The sequence below is a fragment of the Oreochromis niloticus genome, linkage group LG20 (assembly GCF_001858045.2).
Source record: "Oreochromis niloticus isolate F11D_XX linkage group LG20, O_niloticus_UMD_NMBU, whole genome shotgun sequence".
Lineage (NCBI taxonomy): Eukaryota > Metazoa > Chordata > Actinopteri > Cichliformes > Cichlidae > Oreochromis > Oreochromis niloticus.
The window spans coordinates 34,248,482-34,273,168 of record NC_031984.2 but is presented as its reverse complement, the minus strand read 5'-3'; the positions used below and the strand labels follow the sequence as shown (position 1 = coordinate 34,273,168).

Here is a 24,687-nt window from a genome sequence, read left to right as displayed (position 1 = left end):
AAAATCAAAATATGGTCACCCTAGGTTAGCCAACTATCGGAGATGAAGAACATGCCCAAGAAGTACAGGAAGTTGTCCATACCTGAGGCCCTGGAAACTGCCAACTGGCCCGCTACTTAAGGAGGTACACCAGAGAGATAGAAGGCAGGAGAATAAACCAGCTGTTCTCCACGGAACCAGCCAAGGTGTACTCTCAGTGGCAGGGGAACAATATGAGAACAGCACCACCAAGACTGGAGACAGAACTATAGTGGAAGAGCAAATGGGAGAAGGACGCAACCCATAACGGCAATGCTGAGTGGCTAGTGGATCTGAGGGCAGACCACAGCGACCTCCCTGAACAGGGTCCAGTAACCATCACAGTCGCAGATATCCAAGAAAGGGTCTCCAGTATGAAGAGTTGGACAGCACCAGCCCCTGATATGGTCACCAGGCCCACGCCTACTGGCTGAAAGGGATGGGCAAGAATACCAGAGGCGCAAAACACCAGCTACTGGTAGACCGAGCAGTCAGCTGAGACTGCAAGACCAGACTGACTAACCTGTGCACTGCCTGGATTGATTACAAGAAGGCCTATGACTCAATGCCCCACACCTGGATCCTGGAATGCCTAGACCTATACAAGATCAACAGGTTCCTTCATCAGGAACTCAATGGGGATGTGGCAGACAACACTAGAGGCCAACTCCAAGCCCATAGCACAAGTCACCATCAAGATCCATTGTCTATCACACCAGGCAAGACCCCAGGTGCAGGCTGTGCAAAGATGCCCCAGAGACAATCCAGCACATAACAGCAGGGTGCAAGATGCTAGCAGGCTAGGCATACATGGAATGCCATAACCAAGTGGCCGGCATAGTGTACAGGAACATCTGTGCCGAGTATAACCTCGAAGTCCCAAGGTCAAAATGGGAGATGCCCCCAAGGGTGATGGAGAATGACCGAGCTAAGATCCTGTGGGACTTCCAGATACAGACAGACAAAATGGTGGTGGCTAACCAACCGGACATAGTGGTGGTAGACAAACAGAAGAAGACGGCCGTAGTGATCGATGTAGCGGTTCCGAATGACAGCAACATCAGGAAGAAGGAACACGAGAAGCCCGAGAAATACCAAGGGCTCAGAGAAGAGCTGGAGAAGATGTGGAGGGTGAAGGTGACGGTGGTCCCAGTGGTAATCGGAGCACTAGGTGCAGTGACTCCAAAGCTAGGCGAGTGGCTCCATGCAGATCCCGGGAACAACATCGGAGATCTCTGTCCAGAAGAGCGAAGTTCTAGGAACAGCTAAGATACTGCGCAGGACCCTCGAGCTCCCAGGCGTCTGGTAGAGGACCCGAGCTTGAAGGATTGACCACCCACAGGGGCGAGCGGGGAATTAAATATATATACATACATATATATATATATATATATATATATATATATGTATGTATATATGTATATTATATTATATATATTTTCATATATATATATATATATACACACACACATATATACACACACACACATATATATATGTATATATATATATATATTTATATAGATAGATAGATAGATTTTGATAGGTTTCCCAGGATGACTGGGCAGGGACTCCAGGACTTCGCCTCCATTCTAGCCAGCTGTGTGACAAAAGTCACACAGAGTATCAACACATTTCAGTTACCGTTTGTTATTTGTTTCTCTCTTGGGAGCAGCCATGAGCTAATGGCAAGATAGGGGTGAATGGATGGATGAATGGAGCTGATACTTTGTTTGTGTTTTTATGGGCAAATGCTGCGATAAGTCATGCCACACTATTTTTCTGTGAAAAGCGTTTGTTGCTAATATCTGCGCTCATGCTGACCAGAGAAGCTGACGGTATGTCAAAAGTTTTATTATTTGTTTATGCTTGGAGTTCCTTGGGCTGAAATTAGATAAGCTGGCAGGTCTTACAACTGATGGTGGTGGACAACATATTACAGTGTGTGACAATAGAAATTAGTATGGAAAAAAAATGTAATTGTAAGTTGTACATATAGAACACCATGTTCAAAAACTGAAATATTTAAGGAGTGGGTAGATAAAACATTTATTAGGACAAATCAAAAAGGTATCTTCATTTGTGGGGATTTCAACATAGACCTATTAAATCCAAACAAACATAGTATGAAAGATGAGTTTATTAATACAATGTATAGCATGGGACTCTGTCCAATGATCACTAAGCCCAGCAGGATTACAGTGCAGTCGGCAACCTTAATAGACAATATATTTACTAATGAAATAGAAAACAGATCTATAAGTGGTCTCCTAATTAATGACATCAGTGATCATCTACCTGTTTTTGCAGTGTATGACAGCAATTACAGGAAGGTCCAGTAGCGGTTTTTGATACGGGCGATCGTGGTGGGGGGCGGCATCACGAGCATCGGCAAAAAAAAAAAGAAAAGAAAAGATTGCTCGTATTCATGCTGCCCCGGCGTTATGCCAGCGCATATTGGGAATGGCATAGGGACCGATTGGTTTTCTGCCGCCCATTTGCTGGGAGTAAGGGCGCCCTCCGTTTGCGAGGTGCGCCTGCTGCTTGCGGCACAGGGAGGAGAGGGCGGGGCGGCGGGGGATTCACTGTCTGGCTGGAGCAGCATCTAATAACCAACTCGCAAAATAAAACAAAATAAAAACAAACCAACAAACACGAAAACACCAGACATTATGATACTGACTTAAAATCTGCAACGATGTTTTTTCGAAATTCTATGCGCGAAAAGTGAGCGCGAGAGCCCTCAGTGCGCCTGCTTGCTGCTGAAGTCAAAGTAAACTTAGTCCAGTATATAGAGAGACGAGACGACGAGGCTCCAGTTACAGCAGTGCAAGTAAACAAACAATAAATATAAGAAGAGTAAAAGAATAAATATACACTTTAGGACTCGGGGTAAAGGGATCAATAACAAATTTGAAATTTATAATTTACAGTTTGATGATTTAAAGTCTCACACACAACCTGTCGAAAGGGGAGGGAGACCCGCTGTTTCCAAATAGAGCACATTTCATTCATAATGTTGTAAAACCAAGCCCATTATGTATTCATGATTTGAATCCTGGGTTGTGTGAAATCCCAGAAATAAACCCTAGACAAAGCGAATCTGTGAACTAAGGTGTAGGTCTATTAGGTTATGGGGCGCCAGAGGGAGTGTTCGCCCAGGGCGCCAAACAGGCTAGGACCGCCACTGGGAAGGTCAACCAGGAAAATACAACAAAATACAAACGAGTTAGAACAGAGAAATTCATTAATGCATTTAAAAGTGATTTACTTAAGCAAGAATGTGAGATAGTGTATAAGGAAAAAAAAATATTGATAAAGCTTATGAGACTTTTTAAGGGAAATTTAAACTGTTATATGATAGCCGTTACCCAGTAAAGAAATATAGCAAAAAACAAAAATATGCAAACTGCCCATGGATCACAAAAGGATTACAAAATAATGTAAAAAGAAAAATACCTTATATAGAGAATTTATAAAGAACAAAAGTAGAGAAGCTGAAAATAAATACAAGAAATATACTACTGTAACGCGTTACTTAATAACGCGTTAGTCCCTACACTGGGGATAACAATGAATAGTGTGATTCAATAGAATGTTGAGCATGGGGTAGTAGATTAATAAGTATTTATATACTTCTTCCTACTCCATTCCAAACTTAATAATTGTATTTTCATATCATTTAGACTTTGTTTTATTTTATTTATTTTATTTCTCTTTGTTCTGTCTGAGCACATACGTGTGTATTTACATATAAATTCATATTTGTACATATAAATGCAAATATGTGTACTTCTACATATTGTTTTTTCTGTATATGTGTGAAATAAAGATACAATACAATACAGTACAATACAATGGCTGTCCAAATCTGATAGGGGAAAAATGTGGGACGTTTGAAGTCGATGACATCATATTGTTGTTGTCCAAGTCAGTGCTAAAAATTAACCCTGTGTTTGATGTCATTCCTAAACTAGTTTGCTTAATTCATGCAAAAGCACTGAATCAAAAATGGCTTATTGTATGGAACTAAAATCAAGATTCATATCTGTTTAATTGTGAAGCCCTAACATTATTGGACACTCTTTTGTTTCTACTTTTTTTTTTTGGTCTGATGCTTAATAGTATTTAACTTTCCAGCTCTTCAGGTGATTGGTGGAAGTGTGACAGTGGTTCAAGAAGGTACCGCTATCTTATCGTGCCATGTCATTGATACCAATGATGACCTGACACAGATTACCTGGCAGAGGAGGACAAGAGAAAAACCTCACAATGACAATTTCCTCACTATCTTGCCCAGAGATGGACTGCAGTTTGTCAATGGAGGTGATGCTCGTTTTAAATATATCGGGAATTTTAACAACAAAAATGGAACTCTCCAGTTATCCAATGTTACCCTGAAGGATGAAGGCAGCTACACGTGCATCTTCACCTTATTTCCCAGTGGAAATCAAAAGACTGAGATACCTCTAAACTTGCTTGGTATGAAAAAACACTTTATTTTAAATGTTCTGGGTGTTTGTGTGTGAGACAGAGACAGAGTTACTTTCACCATCTTGCTTGCATATTGACCTACTTGTGTGCTGTAAATCTCCTAGTGCCTCCTTTCACAAACGTCCAGGACAATCTTCCCACTTTGGGCACAGAAGAGGTTTTATTTGCTACCTGCACGGCTGCTGGCTCGAAGCCTCCTGCTGAGGTGAGGTGGCTCACTGGTGCTTTGAGAGACAAAATGAGGACGACAACAAACTCCACACAGTATGACAACGGCACGACTACCACAGTCAGCTCTCTGTTTGGTTTACCTATGAGAGAGATTAATGGTCACCAGGTCCAGTGTGTCATCAGCAGTGACTCCCTGACTAAAGAAGAAACCCTGCCCTTCAACATACAGATCTACTGTGAGTGCCAGAAACCCCAAACATCTTTAACAATAAACTTTTATAACTTGAAATGCAAATATGAATTATTATATTTAATAGAAAATAATTTACATATTTAGGAAACGACAAAGTTCTATAAATGGGAAATGTCAGAGAAGGAAGTTTGTTGGTCACACCATTAGCAAAAATAACTGAAGCTGCACTGAAAGTGAAAAGTAGGCTCATTCAGTAGCGAGTAATTGTTCGTGATATGGTACATCTGTGGGCTCCCATTTCTAGTAGAATTCCCATGAGATGTGTTCTTTTTTTCACAATTAAAGTGATTGTAAATTAGCTAGTCACAACCTTGTAACTGTTTTTGTCTTGAAAAGATTTAGGGTTTTGTCTGATGGAATGAGGTTCAAACATATGTGAAACATTGTTTCGATATCATTAGTATTTCCAAGTCAGGAATAACAAAGTTTTTCTCTCTTTTTTGCAGTCTCTCCCACAGAAGTCAACATTAGAGTGATTACAGAAGACTCATTTGAGTGTGTGACAGAAGCCAACCCCAATGCAAACTTTACCTGGAGCAGGTAAAGTACTTTGACAATAAAAAAATATAATAATAATAATAAATTGTGTATACACTTGATATTTGTAGTTCACTTTTAGCACAACCCACAATATTCTGCCCCTTTTGTACATTTAATGTTGAGCCTTGTTCATGTTTTTCCAGATCTGGCCAGGCTTTGCTGCAGTCTGCTGTCAAAGTAGAGGGTGCAAAGCTACAACTGCTGAGTCTGACCTCTGATCTAAATGGCCTCTATCAGTGTGAAGCATCTAACGCATATGGAAGTAAACATGGTCAGCTCTTTGTGCATTATCACCTGGCATCAGGTGAGATCAGCTTGGATTTAGCTCTGCAGTTTGTCCAATTATTTGAGCTTTTGCTGGTTTTGCTTCATTCCAATGTTGTTCTGAAAGCCAACTAAAGTCAGCTCCATCACTGGAAGAACATGTCCTAGCATGTGGTCCTTTTCATGTTCATATCAGACTTGCCTCAGAACCTTTCAGCAAGTTTTTGAATGCTTGGTACAGGTGCTGCATGGTGTTTTAATAACGTCTGAAAAGACTAAACACCATGAAGGAGAGATAGGATTACTCATTCTCACAATATTTTTTTTTCCATGTGTGTCTGTAGGAGCATGCTCTGCTGTTTGGGTCCTAGTTGGTGTTTTGTTTTTCCTGAATGTTGTTGTTGCTGCAGTATGGTACCTTGATAAATCCAGACAACTTCAAAGGTACTACAAACACACACACACACACACACACACATATGACACAAAGGCATCTGCTGTGATGCTTACACCTCTGATGAAATCACACAAGTGTCAGTACTGATAAATGATCAGAATTGTAATATTTCTGACTGAGTAAAAATTGTATTTAATCAAATCGGTTATAGAGTCAGTGTCGATACCCAGCCCTAGTGAATACCCTAAGCCCAACAGAAGTGGATATAGCTGTGAGTATTGAGAAAAGATGAAAAGAGTGATTCATAACAATGCTCTGACACAGTGCCATTGACCTCTCAGGTTATGTCTAACACTGGTTCAGAGACAGCGTCACGTAATGAGCCACATATGATTGACTCCGAGCCAGAGCTCACTGAAATTAAAAGGGGGGAAAGTGTATACATTTGGAAGAGAGTGGCTTGGCCAGTTTCAACTAGTAAAGCTGACAACATGACGCACCCCATTTACTGTCGTGAGTGTGGAAAGGCCATGGTCGGCAATACTGCATTCGTGACTGGTGGTTTCATATTGAAATACTGAAAAAGCACAGTGTACCCAGAAAACACATTATATGCCGCGATAAATGCACTCCCCAAGTGTCCCCTCTCCCCACTGCCTTGTCGTCAGAGGAGGCTGAGATGATGATTACGTTTAACATTGACAAAGCACAAGCACCTTTTCGGTAACTTATCTTACTTGTAGAACTATGCTCCAAATAAAGAACTTTGTGTTGACAAGATTGTTAGTTAATCATTTACAAATCAATATTGTCTGTATGGACAGCAAATTGTTACCATCACAAAATTTCCATGCTTACCTGTAAGCTGCGCATTATTAATTTCTGTGGTGTTAGGTGTTTTCCATCACATGGTGTTGGGCACAGTGACCCACCATCTCCCAGGAGTGCAGGAGATAATCACAGACAAGAGCAAGAAAAACTGCAGCACGTGAGCGAGGTCAGTAACAGTTAATTTGAAGAGATGCTATACTCAAAATTAAAAATGTTAAATATTAATTACTTAGTATTTTGGTGCTAATGACTTAACTTACAGTTTTCTCAATTGCTTTTGTGCAATTCTCAGAGCAGAAAAGTCATTCAAGCCACTCTTCATGCAGTTCTCGTTTTTCATAACAGAGTTACTTGTGCAAAAGAACCTTAGGGGCGATCGTGGCTCAAGAGTTGTAACCGGAAGGTTGCTGGTTCGAGCCCCGGCTCGGACAGTCTCGGTCGTTGTGTCCTTGGGCAAGACACTTCACCTGTTCCCTACTGGTGGTGGTCAGAGGGCCCGGTGTCGCCAGTGTCAGCAGCCTCGCCTCTGCCAGAGCAGCTGTGGCTGCAATGTAGCTTGCCATCGCCAGTGTGTGAATGACTGAATGTAGTGTAAAGCGCTTTGGGGTCCATAGGGACTAAGTGAAGCGCTATAAAAATACAGACCATTTGTCATCAAACTGTTTAGTTTTTTTGTTAGAAAGAGTATTACAAAAATGTAGAGTACACATTTTTTAGAAACAAAAATGAAATATGAAGGACTTTCTTTCTTTCTTTTTTACAAAACAAAACAATGAAATTAAGAAAAGCAGTTTTTTTAAACAAATCTGAATTCTGAATTCTCTGCTTCAGCAATCTCAGCCAAAGATGGACAAAATCTGGACTGAAGTTTCGACCAACATTCCAGAGTTCGCTGGTCAATGAACAGATGAAGGACGGGTGGAAGTTTTTGGTATCCATTCATACCCCTGCCTTCGATTTATTTATCTTCCCCTTGTTTCTGTACAGGTTTCAGAACTGATGCCTGCTTGTCAATTAAATAATACGAAGTCTTTTCAAAAGGGACGCATTGAGAAGAACAACCGTTGTGGTTTTAACTGCAACGACTGCCTGTTTCTTTGTTGTCATGAAAAGCTTTAACTGTATTCGCCATCTGTTCTTGTGTTTCCACCAAACTTGTGAAAAACTTTCATCATCAGTGAAAGCTGTTGACAGTTATTTGTGGTTACTGTAAATTCAGGAAAGAAAGATCCACTTCCTTTCACTAACACCCTTCCCTCAGGGTAATGATGGAAGTATTTAAGGTTTAAGCTTATAATGTACAATACCAGGTAATTGTGGACACATAACCCATTCATATACAATTACTTGTTTTCTTCTGTTGCTTATTGTGCCTATAAAAAGCACCATGACAGTATCCAGTCACTGTGCTAGCACAGCTGCAGCAGGTGTGTCTTAACCATCTGCACTGAAGCTCTAGCTGATGTTCTCTACTCTTGATAACACGAGCCATTAAGCTGCAGGTTATAAACGTCACAGTGTTTGTGTGTGAGACAATAGATGAATTACTAGTACAATACAAAGACTGACACAGAGAGCAGCTTCAGTGCACACTGTGAATGATGTCTCCCCACCAGTAAAACTACTACATAATCCACTGCACTTGTCTGTACTTGCAGTGAATATACAAGTTTTGCTCTAATAATACAAAACTTAAAAACATGCAAGTAAATTTAAAAAAAAAAAATCTTGACCTTCAATCATGTATTTACTTAAATGAATGTGCTGGTCAATGATTAATAAGAAACTTGAACAGAAGTCTGAGTACATGGACAGATTTCTCTTAAACTTAAGTATTAAGTATGACTAATTACTCATTTTTAGGTAACAATAAAATACTGAAAACGGGCAGTTTCACTTTTAATATTATAAAAATGAATACAAGACTACACAGTGTGTCAATCAACAAATGCTAAGTTTCACAAATGCAAATGCACTCTCCTAATTTCTTATCTTTTGTTGTTCTGGTTCAGACCTTTAACTTCATCCATTCAGCCAAGCTGACTTATTTAAAACATAGACGGGTCTAATAAGTGTGCTGACTGATAAAGAGCCGTTTTTACTTCAATTCACTTTAATGTGTTTTTTTTCAGTGCCACTATTTGGAAACCATATAGCAGTATCATCTCGTAAACCTCACCTTTCACCCTTGCTGCTATCCTTCTGTCACAAATCAGCCCAATATGTTTTTCCACCCACTCTACACAGCCTGGACTCTCTTCTTCACTTGTGCATTGTCTGTTGCTTTTGATGCTACTTTTTACAGCTTCAGTGTTACACCTGTCTTCCTCTCATTCACACACATCATTTATTCTTTCTTGCTTCTACTGGGTTTCATATCTTCTGTTTAGTCCATATCTCCATCTCTTCGGGTTCACTTCCAACTCCTCCCCTGCGTTTAGTACAGATCACAGTGTTACCTGCAATAATCACAGTCCGAAAAGACTCCTGTCTGACCTCATCTGTCAGAATATCCATTACCATCAGAAACAAAAAAAGGCTCAGAGCTGATCCATGCTGTAATCCTGAACCCATCTGTCACCTCTGTCGCATATCTCACTGTCTCACTGTCCTCATACATGTTCTGCATCACCTTCACATGCTTTTCTGCCACTCCTGACTTCCTCATGCAGTAATAATTTCTTTCTTGGGTCCCTATCATATCATTTCTTTAGATCCATAAAGACCCAATGAAACTCCTGCTGGCCTTTTCTGTACTTCTCCATCAAAACTCTGAAAGAAAACATCTGTAGTGCTCTTTCTTGGCATGAAGCCATACTGCTGCTCACCTCTCGTCTTACTCTGGGTTCAGCAGCTCTTTCTCAAATCTTCATGTTATAGCCTCATATTCCTCAGACATAATGCCACTCTCCAACACTCTCTGTTATACATTCTGGTCAAAATGTTTACTGTCCGGTACAGTTAAGGAAATAATTATTTGACCCCCTGGTGAATTAATAATTTTTCTCAGTTACAAAGAAATGAGCAGGCTATAATGGTTTAATTTAGCTTCATTTTAGTGTTGTCAGAATATTGTCAGAATATCAACCAAAAAATATGGTTGATATTGATATATATATATATATATATATATATATATATATATATATATACATAGCATATTGTGATAAAGTTCATTATTTCCTGTAATGTACTGATAAACATAGACTTTCATATATTTTAGATTCATTACACACAACTGAAGTAGTTCAAGCCTTTCATTGTTTTAATATTGATGATTATGGCATACAGCTCATGAAAACCCAAAATTCCTATCTCAAAAAATTAGCATATTTCATCCAACCAATAAAAGAAAAGTGTTTTGAATACAAAAAAAGTCAACCTTCAAATAATTATGTTCAGTTATGCACTCAATACTTAGTCGGGAATCCTTTTGCAGAAATGACTGCTTCAATGCGGCGTGGCATGGAGGCAATCAGCCTGTGGCACTGCTGAGGTGTTATGGACGCCCAGGATGCTTCGATAGCAGCCTTAAGCTCATCCAGAGTGTTGGGTCTTGTGTCTCTCAACTTTCTCTTCACAATATCCCACAGATTCTCTATGGGGTTCAGGTCAGGAGAGTTGGCAGGCCAATTGAGCACAGTAATACCATGGTCAGTAAACCATTTACCAGTGGTTTTGGCACTGTGAGCAGGTGCCAGGTCGTGCTGAAAAATGAAATATTCATCTCCATAAAGCTCTTCAGCAGATGGAAGCATGAAGTGCTCCAAAATCTCCTGATAGCTAGCTGCATTGACCCTGCCCTTGATAAAACACAGTGGACCAACACCAGCAGCTGACATGGCACCCCAGACCATCACTGACTGTGGGTACTTGACACTGGATTTCAGGCATTTTGGCATTCCCCTCTCCCCAGTCTTCCTCCAGACTCTGGCACCTTGATTTCCGAATGACATGCAAAAGTTGCTTTCATCCGAAAAAAGTACTTTGGACCACTGAGCAACAGTCCAGTGCTGCTTCTCTGTAGCCCAGGTCAGGCGCTTCTGCCGCTGTTTCTGGTTCAAAAGTGGCTTGACCTGGGGAATGCGGCACCTGTAGCCCATTTCCTGCACACGCCTGTACACAGTGGCTCTGGATGTTTCTACTCCAGACTCAGTCCACTGCTTCCGCAGGTCCCCCAAGGTCTGGAATCGGTTCTTCTCCACAATCTTCCTCAGGGTCCGGTCACCTCTTCTCGTTGTGCAGCGTTTTCTGCCACACTTTTTCCTTCCCACAGACTTCCCACTGAGGTGCCTTGATACAGCACTCTGGGAACAGCCTGTTCGTTCAGAAATTTCTTTCTGTGTCTTACCCTCTTGCTTGAGGGTGTCAATGATGGCCTTCTGGACAGCAGTCAGGTCGGCAGTCTTACCCATGATTTCGGTGTGGGGTAATGAACCAGGCTGGGAGTTTTTAAAAGCCTCAGGAATCGGTTCTTCTCCACAATCTTCCTCGGGTCTGGCCGCGCTCTTCTCGTTGTGCAGCGTTTCCTGCCACGTATGATGTCATTCTCATTATATCTTTCATTCTCGTGTCCCTGCAGGAGCGTGCTCTGATGCATGGTATCCAAAATGTAGAATAATATTTAGTAGACCTGGCTTTAAAGCATGTGGACCTACTGTCCAAACTGAAGTATAGACTCTTTAATTCGAAGGGGTTGAACAAAAATGTTTTTATTTTTACTTTAGTTTTTTTTTTTTATATACACAGTCTCTATTTTGAGGTGTTCGAATTTCAATGGACACTTTATTTAAAACCTGTGTGGAATGCTTCTTTAGTTTTTCTTAAATTAAAGAGGAAAATAGTATGGAAGTGTGGACAAATGAGCTCTTGACGGTAGTTAGTCAGGCCGTACTTATGCTGCAAAATCAAAGCAATCTTATCAGAGAGAGTGCAAATGTTAGGAATGGCCTAATTGGCAGTTTTGATACTTTCTGTGGGGCAAAGACGTGCACTAGTTAGCGTGTTACAATAGGCATTTTAGGCTAGATTTCATTCAGCGAGAGGGAAAAAAGGAAGAGTTGCTTGTGAACAATGTTTTTTGTACAGATGAAACTAAGTAAAACTGGTACTGAAATAGTAGAAAGGAAAAGGATGGAAACATAAAAAAAATCGGATAATCTGAGAAGTACATATCCTCTTTAAAACACAGTGAATTTAGTCTCGTAGCATGTTGATCTCTATGATTTGAATCAATATGGAGAATATGATTATTTGACTATTATTCAGTGATTTTTTAATGAAAGAATGTTTTATTGTACTGTCACGAGTGATGCACCTAAATTAGTGCATCGCTCTAAAATCAAAAGTGTTTCCAGACAATACATGATCCACTTCTGGTGACAAGCTCCTCATTTGCCATTGGCCTTTGTTTCGCATATTTGGATATCTCTCTTTTAACATTGGGTTACTCCTGCACTTGATTGTTTTATTTCAGCTCTATTGTAGTGGTGTTGGAGGGATTTTTAATTAATGTTCCCAAAATTCCAGGCATAGGTTTAGACTTTTTTGGCGGCGTGTCCCAACAAATGAACCAGCTGGTGACAGTGCAGCGCAGCAAGAACACCATCAGATGGAGGTCAGTAACAGTTAATTTGTTGAAATATACAGTTTTTTCACTCAAAGTTTAATTTCTCTCTCCAAATATTTTGACGCTAATGACTTTATTTAATGTAAAAATCTTTGTTATGCAGTTATGGTAGATATATTAGTAGTTTTAGTTTTGAACAAGCCATTTTATTAAATCTGCTCTTCTTAAAAAAATGAATGTGTGCGTTGAATATGATAGAAGTTTAAATGTTCTTTTTAAAATATGCAGATACACTGAAGGTCTTTGCATGTTCAGCTAAAATTACAAACCATTTTAAACAAATGTTCTGAACTGTCTGCCACAGCAATCTCTGTGACAGCTGTGGAAGCAAAGGATGGACTATATCTGGACTGAAAGCTCGACCAACATGACATTCTCAAGTCAGCTGGTAAATGAACAGATGGAGAACCAGTGGACATAATTGGTGTTCGTTTATCTCTCTGCCCCCTTTTTGTTTATCATCTCTTAGTTTTTAATGAAGTTTATTTATAGCTTTCTTGTCACTACCACAGCATTTAGGGTGTACATACCAGCTCTGGCTAATATGAGTGGCAGTTTTTCTGTGACTGTTAACAGAAGGTGACTGTTCTTTCTGTTCTTCATCTCCTGATAACACAAGCCGTTAAGCTACTGAGGACATCAACCCACAGGGCTTCTTTTTAAAACAATGTTATCAGTGTTATCAGTACACCGCAGAGACCATAAGGTTCAGACAGCACAAACAGTCAAGCGAAGCACACCGTCTGAATACCTTGTAATTCCAACCAGAGATTACCATATAGTATATAATACTTGAGTAATACAGCCCCACCCTTGTTTGTACATGGGGGCGAAAGCATATTTTTTTCTCGGATAACCGAACAGAAAGCATCATACAAGGAAATTTGAAAGAGAAAAAAAAATCTTTAAAAAGGTTATAATGAGACTTTGTTACTGTGTTGAATCATAGGGTTTTTGTTTGTTTTTTAAAAATAATTTTAAGAAAATTAAAGGTCTTCACCCTGCTGAAATCTTTTCATGTAACTGTAAAAAGTAACACATTGCAGCATTTTCCAGGAGAGTGCAGCTTTCCTGGAAAATGAAAGCTACACTTTCGTTTTCCAGGAAAGCTGGAAAATTTGGTTTCTCTCATTAATCATTAATCGTAATCGGTGTATTTGCTTAGATTGGATGCTGCAGCCTTTGTGAACAGTCTCATGTTTCCTGTTTTACTTTGACAGTCCCTGTCCTGTGTAAATGTTTTCAGTTTTGCTCCCCCTTCGTCTCGTCATGTTTGATTACTCCCAGCTGTGCTCTCCTCCTTTGTCTCATTCCCTCGTTATCCCTCTGCGTATTTAAGCCCTGTGTTTTCCTTGTTCTGTGTCGTGTTGTACCCTCAGTGTGCTGTGTCTTCCTCTCTCTGTTTCTGGTAGCATTTCAGTTCTCTGTTCACAGTTTTGTTTCCTAGTTCCCTGGTTTTTCTAGTTAGTGCTTTGAGTTTCTAGTTTTAGTTTCCTTGAATTCATATTCAAGTTTCCAGCAATAAAGCTGCTGCCTTTAGTTTGTCATTCAGTCTCCAGCGTTTGAGTCCTACCTCCTGCCTGCCACACAGCACACCTTGACAACGTATTGTTATTAGTTTGCCCTTTGATGTTATCTTTCTATTTTCCTTATCTTCACTTCCTGTCATAATGTGCAGTGTGAGGAATGATTTAAAAAAGGAACTGTTAAGCAAAGTAAACAGTTAAATTCAGGCACAGATCCAAAGTAAGCATAGGGTTATTGATACAGAAGTAAAAGCAAAGATTTGTCCAGGTGTAGGAAAGAAGTATTCCCTACATCCCCCTTCATGAATCACCACCTTATCACGGTGAAGGGGTTTGCGTGCCCTTCTGATCCCAGGAGCTATGTTGTCGGGGACAGTTTGTCCCTGGTAGGGTCTCCCAAGGCAAATTGGTCATGGGTAAAGGGCCAGACCAAGTGTGATTCAAAAGAGTTTGATGATGAGAAGTTACTTGACAAAATCTTGGTTACCAGGGCCCCTTCATAAGGCCAAGCTTAGTCAAGGGGCTTTTTATTAAAAACCTATTATTCATGGGTCCTGGCTGACCCCAGTTACTCCAGTGAACCCATCACCTGCTGGAGGGGCCATAGTGGTCCAGTGTTATGTGGATCGGGGGCTAAAACTGGTTTGTGATATACGGTGATAATCAAGTGTTTCTTTTTGAGCAGTGTACTTTGTTGGCTATCATACATAATGAGATGGAAAGGTTTTCTAAAATGTCCACTCAGGCAAAACAAGCTTTGTTAACTCCAGCTGCTGTAGGTGGAGAGCAGTGACCAGTGTATAAAGTCACACTTCATACATGGATTTATTAAATTTACTGCTAATTATTAAACATTCATTGTTTTATGGTTTGATTTTAAAACTTTACTTACAATGTTTACAGTTTTAAACCAGTCAAGCGGACATGTCAGCACTGCAGCTATTAATAATAGCTATTAAAACAATACCTCTTTTTATACTTTTTAGAAAGGTATTCTGGTACTGCCTTAAGTTTTTGTTTTGGCTGCTTCACTTTTGTAAAAGGTTAATTAGCATATTTAACAGCTGTTTATAAACAAGCTTCTAAAGTCATGTCAGTGAAACCCTCTGATCATCTGTTTTGTGTTGAATTCATTTGTGAACTACGAGTATACAAACTTGAGACAGAAAGCAAAGTCAGCAAAAACAGAATTTATGAAATGTGCAGTAAGGTCAAAGGTCACATTATTATTTCATGTTTTCACAGATCTGTTGATTTGCTGTTTGCAGTTCAGGAAAACTTAAGGTGTTTTCTTACATTTAATGTAAATAACTCTGAATTGGATGGTGGCTGGTTGGAGCGCATACTGTATGTATTATTACATGTTACCTACCTTCAGTACCACAAGGGAACCACAGCAGCATGTTGTTTTATTTTTATTTTAGGATAGAAACTGCTGACTCATTTTGTCTGGATCTTGTTGCTGAATCTGTGTTTAGATTTAGTAATGGATATAAAGATATTTTTTGTCTTTTACCTGCTTACCTCAGTATGGTAAATTCAGTTACATAAATTTTAATCCTTGTTAGCATTAGCAATGCTTGCGTCTGTATTTTAACTCTACACTTTATATTATTTATCAAGTTTTTGTTCTTTTCTTTAAACCTAACAATGAAGACATGACACTTTCAATTTTTTAAACCTTTTGAGAAAGTAAGATCAGTAAAAATGTTTTAATTTTTAACGTATATCCGTCCACTGCACATGATAACAGTGGTTCTCAAGCTGTGGAACATGGCCCAGCTGGTGAAGCATCATGGGAAAAAAAGTTTTTGATTGTTTTTTGTTGTTTTTGTAAAGGCCATTAAAAAACAAGAGCCTGTTGCTCTTAATGTCAACTTTTAACTAAAATTAATCTTGTACTTTTTTGATTTGTTAATGACTGTTTAATTACTTAACTAATTACAAACTCCTTGGTGTGGGCACAAAACATTTTTCTTAATTATTTATTTTTTCATTTGTACATTTGGCATGTCAGAAAGTTTGAGAACCACTGTGTTAAAGCGGAAAACTATTTATGACCATTATTTATTATTATTTTTTAATACCTTATAGCCTATACTGGTGCCTCAAATGGCTGAAGAAGTTTTACATTTATTTCATTTTTTGTGTTGTTTTGCTCTTTTTGTAGTTTTAGATCTGTTACAGTGTTTGATTTACATTTTTGTTTTTTATTTTATTATTTTGCAGAAAATGTCAAAACTGCAGTGTGTTTTCTAATCATTATTATGTTGTTGTTACATTACATACAAGTTTTCATTAAATTTAAATAAACATTATTAATATAAATTCCTCTTCCTCCCTACACACATTTATACTTCCTATATAACACGTACAACTCATATCATCCCTTATTTCTTATGATTCATGTTGGTTATGCAATCATGTAGATGGAAATTTTATTGTAATTTCTGTTCTGGTTGAGTTGACTCATTGTAGCTTTGGTGGATACGTATGTTTGACCAGAAGAACCAAGTGATTCACTGATTGTATACATCAAATAAAATGTCCCAGAAATGCCAATGCTGGAGATGGAGGAGTAACATAGCATTGCTCCAGTGCAAACAAAGCCCTTTTAGAAACTTTAAAATCCAGCCTTGAACTGCTGTGTTGTTTTGAGACTTTGTAAAATAAATGTATTTAACAACTTTGAACATCTTCTGTGATTATCAGTATTCCATTATTTAAAAGGTTTTGTTTTTTTGTTTTTTTATCAGAAATCAGAAACTGACTGAAACTGTGTGCCGGAGTGCTGATCCGCCACACACACACACAACACAGTGAGATAAAGTAAATGACTTTGGAAATGCAGATTAATGCTGCTATGTAATAATGTGTAGATTCCCTTTCCATTCTCAAGGGAAAAACAAAGCGAATTTAATTACTTAGTGTACATCCACAGCAGAAAAGATACACAGACTGTTCTCAGGTTATTGAGAATTATATTAGTATTAGTTAATACTCAGGTTACCTAATCAGTTGTTCAATATGCAGGTGAGTTTGTCTACTGCCTGGAGGTTTAAGATTGTCTTCTGTCTTAATGCTGGCAGGAACTGCTTTGTAATACGCCTGGTGTTTTTTAAAAAAAATGTTGAATAAACTGAATAATAATTGAAACAAATACTTAATGTATGCAGAGAATGTTACATTTTTATCCAGATTGCCAGGACAAACAGTTGCTCTGAATTATGTGAATGAATTGATTTGAATTAGTTTATGTAGCATTCTGTAAAAACTGTTTGTTATTAGTTATTTTGTCATTATATTGTTATAACCATGTATACTATTTATGCTTTAAATAACATGCAGTATACCCAATCTGATTGTCCAGGCTGCATGGATATAAAACGTGCAAATCATACACAAGGAAGCTGAGTAAAAACTGAGCTTTTTTTCTGACAGATCTGGACTCTTTCTATCTGCCCGGCATGCAGGCAACAGAAGAACCTTTTTAATACAAGTAATGACATAATTGTAGCTGTAATGTAACTACTTACTACAGTAACATGTTACATTACTGCGTTACTGCAAAATGTCATGTGATTACAGTAACCAATTCATTTGACCCAACACTGGTCAGGGTTTATGGTGTCTTTCGTTTAATCTGTCTAAAACGCCGTGGTAACTCATGCTAAACATATAATCTGGCCTTTAGGAAGTTTAAAATCCTCTAAAAGCAGCTTTGATCCAGCTTTTAATGACATTATGCTCTAAATAAATTCTCCAATCGAATAGAAACTAAAACCCGTTGAAACATAGCTCAATATTGCCACCTGCTGTAAACAAGTGCAAACCGTTGCATTGTCACTGGAAATTAAAGCTAGTAATTTACAGACAGATCTGGACTAAAATGTGTGATGAAGCAGCCATCCTTTTCAGTAGCTGCAAGTAATATTTTAACGTTTTACATTCTGTTTACATTCTTTCTTTACTATGGAGATGGCCCTGATTACAGGTTCACTTCCTCTCCATGATGAATACTCTTCAAACAATGTGGTGGGATAAGCAGCGTTAAGAACAGGCCAAAGTTCATCTGAATAGCAGATATATTTTCATTTCTTTTGAAAGGTATTTCTATGTATGAAATAAAGTCATAACTTTAGCAACACATCCACAGTCGAAAGAAAGAAAGAAAGAAAGAAAGAAAGAAAGAAAGAAAGAAAGAAAGAAAGAAAGAAAGAAAGAATTAGGCCTATTCATTAGGTACCTGCAGCTACTCAATTTATTGCCCAAAGGGTTGCCAGACCAGATGGTTCTGCATAAACAGCAGTAAAACCTATTCAACCTACAGCACGTGCAGACTGTAATAAAATACAGATACTATGACACTGACATTGAAATACATGTTTAGCTTTACATCTTTTTTTTCTGAAAATGCATGATGGGCTTTTAATATCAAATTGTTCGTGACTGAGATGTTTTGCTGTTTTGTTTTGTTTTCTTAAATCTTTTTTTTTAATGAAAGCTAATCATGAAAATGGAATCGATCATAGTTTTGACCCATATGTTCGGGATTTGAAAACTACCAATTAACTACCAATGTGGGTGCAGCAGACGGGCATCAGATTAAAGAGCTTCATCCCCCTGATGGAGTTGGCCTAATGCGAGTATCATACGGTTAAAAACATAATTAATGGTAACCATAATGAAAAATAGATTCACACACCTGTCCCTGATGACTGTCCCCGCAGACATTTAGAAGACGTTAGAAATCAGTGACCTTCATGAGAACATTTATAAACTTAATAACTTAATATTATAAACTATAAACTATATATGTATACCTCAGAACCTAGTACACCCGGCCCCCCAACACAGACACACCCACCTACATGTTCAATTATTTAAGCATCCCCAGTATCAAGGGCTCTCCTAAAGCTCTGGTTTTGGACACTGATTTTATTTCTGTTAATTAACCTATTCGAATCTTCCGTTGGCAAAAAAACCCACAAAAAACCACACACACAAAAAAAACACAAAACCTTGAAAAATCCCCGATAGCAAACACGTTCATGTGATGCCCAAAACGGCATCACATGAACATTAGACAATGCATCCTGCCTTTCGTTTTTTCCGTCCCCAGGGTGGTTAAGACGCACTTCGTGTACTAACAAACCCGGAAGTTGGTATGTGTGAATATCTTTTTCACTCTTTTTATTTGATCTACCAAGGATTAGCGGATGGATAACATTGCTCCTTTTTGTGGCAATTACTGCCACAGTTTATCGTCACGATGTCGCTCCGTGCTGCGCAGTCTCTTAGTCCTGATGGCAGCGCTTCTTAGCACAGATGTAAGGTAAGTAGATTTTTTTTATTTTTTTTATATTTCTCTTTTATTGTATTTTTATTTTATTACTGCTGGTTTTGTGGAAGAAAAACTCGTACGGAGAAAAAGCAAGGCTTTGTGAAACATTAACATTTGAAGCTCCTGCACCGGTTCTGCCTCGCATGCACTTTGTTTACGAGATATTTACAACAAAAGAAGGGTAACAAAAGAGAGGAGCGAAACTCATTTGTCATAAGATTTGTTAAGAAATAGGTCACCTTGAATTAATGTGTGTGTGTGTGTGTGTGTGTGTGTGTGTGTGCGTGCGTGTGTTTTAACCTTTTTAGCGCTCCTTCAGTTCCTGGCTGGGTAACGGCTGAGCGATGCAGCAATTACATTTTTGTTGAAAAGGTACTTCGAGTAAATAAGACGGGAGTAAGAGCTGAAAATGTCTGCCCGCTTCTGTTGAGTCGATTTCATGAACTTAAATCACAGAGAACCTCTCTCTTTGCTCATATAACAAAGTTAACTAAGTTAATGCAGCTCAGTCATCGATATATCAATATCTCTCACTCCTTCTCTCTCGTTTGTCACTAGAATCAATCGAATAAGGCGATATTTTTTAAATTACACTTTGGATTTCAGTGTTTGAGTGAACGGACACCTGATGGTCTTCCATCGAAAAGATAAAAGCGAGAGCTCTCTTTCACACATACGCACCTGCTTGTAAATATACGGTCACGTGACATATGTGCTTCGCACAAGAGCATCTGACTGCAGCCACTGGGGAACGCCACCTGTGTAATTGTGTAACTTTATTAGGAGCGTCCTCCTGAAATGCGCCCACAACATTGAGAGTAACATCCTCCTCTCTGCTTCTTGATGCTCTCTGGTCGCCATGGTAATGCGTAAATAGTTCTTTCAAAATAAGACACACGACTACAACACGGGAAAAGACTCAGGGAAACCAACTTATCGATAAAAACCCTGAAAACCATACATTTCACACCCGAGCCTCAACTCTCGCGGCCCGGTACCAAACGACTCAGCGCCGCGCGCTCCCGCGGACGGCAATGAGTTTCTGGCAGACAATCACTTTTTGGCACAACACCGGCAAAGTTATGTGACATTAGCGATGTTTGTACTTTCAGCGTTTACTTTGTTTTAAAGCCTTTACTTTATACGCCGTTCGATAGTTGACCTTAATCTCACAGAGAATGTGATGATTTTAAGGATAATTAAAGTCAGTCATATATCCACAAACACAACAAGCTGAAAGTCAGTGATGCTGCTCGGTTTGCAGTCCTGAATATGACGGCACAAGCAGGATTCACTGCACTGTTAATGTTAGCTATGTTATATTGCTGCCTCTGTTCGGTGGTGTCGAGCCAAACGGACTTTAACGTGTGTTTGAACGAGCTGACGGTTCAGTCGTTAAGCTGAAAGAAAGACGCTTTAATCACAGGAGTCACACATGTGTCCACTGTACCATCTGGGAACTCTTCTTGTTTAGCACTCGTAATAACACAAACACTAAATCCTCCTTCTCTTGTGCTGTTTTGTAGCAGTGTATACACCTGAGACTGTCACCTGTCTGCCTGTCCTGCACTCTCTCTCTGTTTCTTTCTCTCTGATTGTGGAATAAAAGTATGAACATGTATTTATAAGTTACACTTGTGTTTGAATCCTGCAGCTTATCACACATTTGATTTCCATGTGTGACAACTGCAAGTGTCCAGAGTGAGGACAGACTGAGGGACCCACTGCTGCACATCATCTGTGAGGCTTTGCACCCCTGATGATCCACCAGGACAAACTCAGCAGTGTGTGAGGAAGAGGAGGAGGAAAAGCCAGCAGCAGCTGACAGATGGAGAGAATAGACAGACTGTTCCCTGTTTGTGAAGGACTGCTAGAAAGGTTTAACATAACTAATGTCTGTCCTGAATCAGTCTTATTAGGTAATGTTCAAATAATTTGATCATTCCAGTGTTTTCAGTGTGGGAGAAAGTACTCAGGGCCTTCAAGTTACACACTATGAAAGGCAGCAACAAGTTTAATGTTCAGAAACCTAAAGTGTGAGAATGGAGCTAAAAGTAAATGTTTGTTTCAGTTCTATGAAGCTTTGAGTATTTTGGATTTGTTGTGTTTGTGGCATCATATTGCTGTAATTGTTTATATGCTTTATATATTCTGAGGTAAGTTGATCCATAGTGTTACATCATATTCTATAAGGATGTTATGTGTTTGTATTCTTTCTGCCCAGTTTGACCCATCTAGCAGAAGTCAGCCTGTTTAAGGCTCTGATATCTATTCTGTATGACTTAAAGCAGTTATGATATGGTCTGATTTTCTCACCCAATAAAGGAATATTTAATATATCAGTCTACTCTTCATTCTATCAGAAACAGTTATCACAGCTCGTATATTTTCTTTTTACACATATAAGCATTGAGCCAAATTTAGTAATGCCAACATATTGAAAGAACAATGTTTGTCTCTTATATATCATACATCTATATATACACTGTCAGAGATACTTGTCTTTGAGTGAAGATTTAAGGTGATAGGAAATATAAATAACTGCTACTTGAATCTTTACTGAAGCTCAGTATTTGACACGGAGTTCAAACTCACTGCTGTGAGATGACTTTAGTCTCATGAACAACATTAGCTAATTGTTATTTACTAGCTAATCTTAAAATGACTGTTCAGTACAGAAATGAAGCCCAACAATCATGTTTTACAGTCCTGTGGTCTCAGCCTCAGATACTTATCAAATCACACAAAGCTCGTGTAGAAACAAATGAACAAAATATGTTCTCCTTCATTTCTGTCAAAGAAAGCTGTATGACATGTTTCCGTTTTTCCTTTTTGCAGCGTTTTTCTTTTTGCAGGTGTTTTTCTTTTTGCAGCGTTTTTCTTTTTGCAAGTGTTTTCTGAAGTTGCAGTCCGTTTGCCTCTCAGGGCCACCGTAGTATATAGCATTTGTATTCTATTTTATTCTATTGGGTAGATTATTCTATTTTATTCTATTGTATAGTATTTTTATTTTATTTTATTGCATTCCAGTGTTTTCTAATTTCTGTCATAGCTGTGTGCAGGCAGGAAGAGAGGAAGGACCCAAAATGCAGGACTCGCGGAAACGAAAGTGAAATCAGAATAACCAGCTTTATTGCAGGGGTGACTGGAACAGAAAACTAACTATACTGGAAAATAACAAAACTGGCAGACAGGCAAACAGAACACACAGGGAGTTAAGAGGGTGAACAGACGTTAACGACGCGACACTGAGTAGGGGAAGACACGGACACTAAATACAAGAGGTGAACGGAGCGAAGAGGAAACAGCTGGGAGACACGGCTGACGCTGATTACACTGACGAGACAGGGAGAGCACAAAGCTGAACGCACTGACATAGGACCCCGACCTACAAAATAAAACAGGAAGCACACGACAGACAGAGACACAGACGCAGACTCATAAGCAGGCATAATGACATCATGGACAGACAGGGGGGACATGGAAGGAGGGACCAGGACAGGCACAGAACAGAAACCTAACAAAATGGCGAATAATAATGAAATACCTAATCAGAATAACAAAAGCATAAAGAAACACAAAACACTGAGTCAGCAGGCTCAGGACCATGACAATTTCTGCTACATGACTTTGCACTTTTGCTGTAACGAAACAAATTTCCCACCTGTGGGACTAATAAAGGTCATCTTATCTTATCTTATCTTATGGCTCCCATTTGCCTGTGGGATGTAGCTGTCTTCTATGCAATGTTGCCTTCTGGTAGTTCGAAACCCTCAGTTCTAACTACCTTCCATCTCTTAGTTATCATCCAACTACATTTCTCAAGTCTGAACAACATTTCGATGTCATTGCTGTATATCCTGGTGGTATGGATCAGGGAATTGATGCCTCGTTCACTCTTGGCCATACAGCTTGATGTCATCCATGTACAGGAGGTGGCTGACAACTGCTCCATTCCGTAGTCGGTATCCGCAACCAGTCTTGTCAATGATCTCACTGAGGGGTTCAGGTCTATGCAGAAAAGCAGTGAGGACAGAGCATCTCCTTGGTAGATTCCACACTTGATGGTGACTTGTGCTATGGGCTTGAAGTTGGCCTCTAGTGTTGTCCACCACATCCCCACTGAGTTCCAGATGAAGGCTCTTTAGGGTCCTGTTGATCTTGTATATATATTGTAATCAATCTGGTAGTGCACAGGCAGGTCTCCCTAGTCTTGCATTTGCTCGGTTTACCAGTACCTGGCGTTTTGCACCTCTGGTATTCTTGCCAATCTCTTTCTGTGCCCCACCTGAGCCATTGAGTCATCTTAGCCGCTATGATGCCTGACAGGAGCTTCCATGTGGTACTGATTCTATCTTTCAGTTCTTAAACGATCCTAGTGTCTCACCATAGGGGAAAGGAATCACAACTCACAATAGTTTCTAATGTGAACTTCAGTAGATTTTCTTAGTCTACATGATCAGACGACCTGCTGCCCTTTTGTCAGGGTTCTTTGTGGCTGCGCTGATTCTGGTACTCACCTTCTTCATCAGGGCAGCGTCTGGATACCTGTGCCTTCCTGGATCCCTCATCTTCTATCTACTCACCTGATGCTCATCCTCGCTGACTGCCCCTAATGCTATTTAAGGCCTTGGTGAAGTGCTGTTCCTTGCTTGGACCCCTCTTCGACATCTCACATGTAAATATTCCAGCCGGTGTTGTAAATAAACACAGTTCTATTTGCACTGATCTGAGTGGGCTCAGTCCAGCCTAGTAATTGTACAAAGGTGTCACGATTGCATCTACATAAGGATTCAACAAGGTATCAGTAGATATTTCACAACTATCTAAGCTGATTTCCATTTCCTGCACAGACACTTTACTGTATATTGTTTTTATACTAGATTGTATATAGCTGGCCAAGAGGTGGAATTCAGTGAATTAATATTTGTTAAAAGTTATAAACATTATTGTAAACATTACTGCAACAAACTATAAACATGGCTGGTAAGTCATGTTAAATTGAAATGTCACAAATTGTCTTCATTGTGATAAACTTGTTAAGAGGAATTACAAACACACTATATGTAATAATCATGTAATAGATATAAAATTGTAGAGCAATGTGACAGATGGAAAGTGTAATATGAAAGGTGTTGGGTGAATTTGGAAGGATGTGTATGTCTTTGGATATGCAATTAAATACATTTGGATAGAGGAGAATGTCATCACAGGGTTAGG

At 39.2% G+C, this 24,687-nt stretch overlaps 1 protein-coding gene across 1 annotated transcript; it reads left to right on the top strand.

Annotated features, from left to right (window-relative positions):
* The first annotated feature begins 1,777 nt into the window (after positions 1–1,777).
* LOC109194321 (nectin-4-like) lies at positions 1,778–12,581 on the top strand. Its single transcript, XM_019350056.2, has 8 exons — positions 1,778–1,856; positions 4,159–4,500; positions 4,617–4,919; positions 5,383–5,476; positions 5,620–5,780; positions 6,085–6,184; positions 7,032–7,134; positions 12,498–12,581. The coding sequence occupies exons 1-8, from the start codon at positions 1,835–1,837 to the stop codon at positions 12,501–12,503; spliced, it is 1,131 nt and encodes a 376-aa protein (XP_019205601.2). The 5' UTR covers positions 1,778–1,834; the 3' UTR covers positions 12,504–12,581.
* The last annotated feature ends 12,106 nt before the right edge of the window (positions 12,582–24,687 follow it).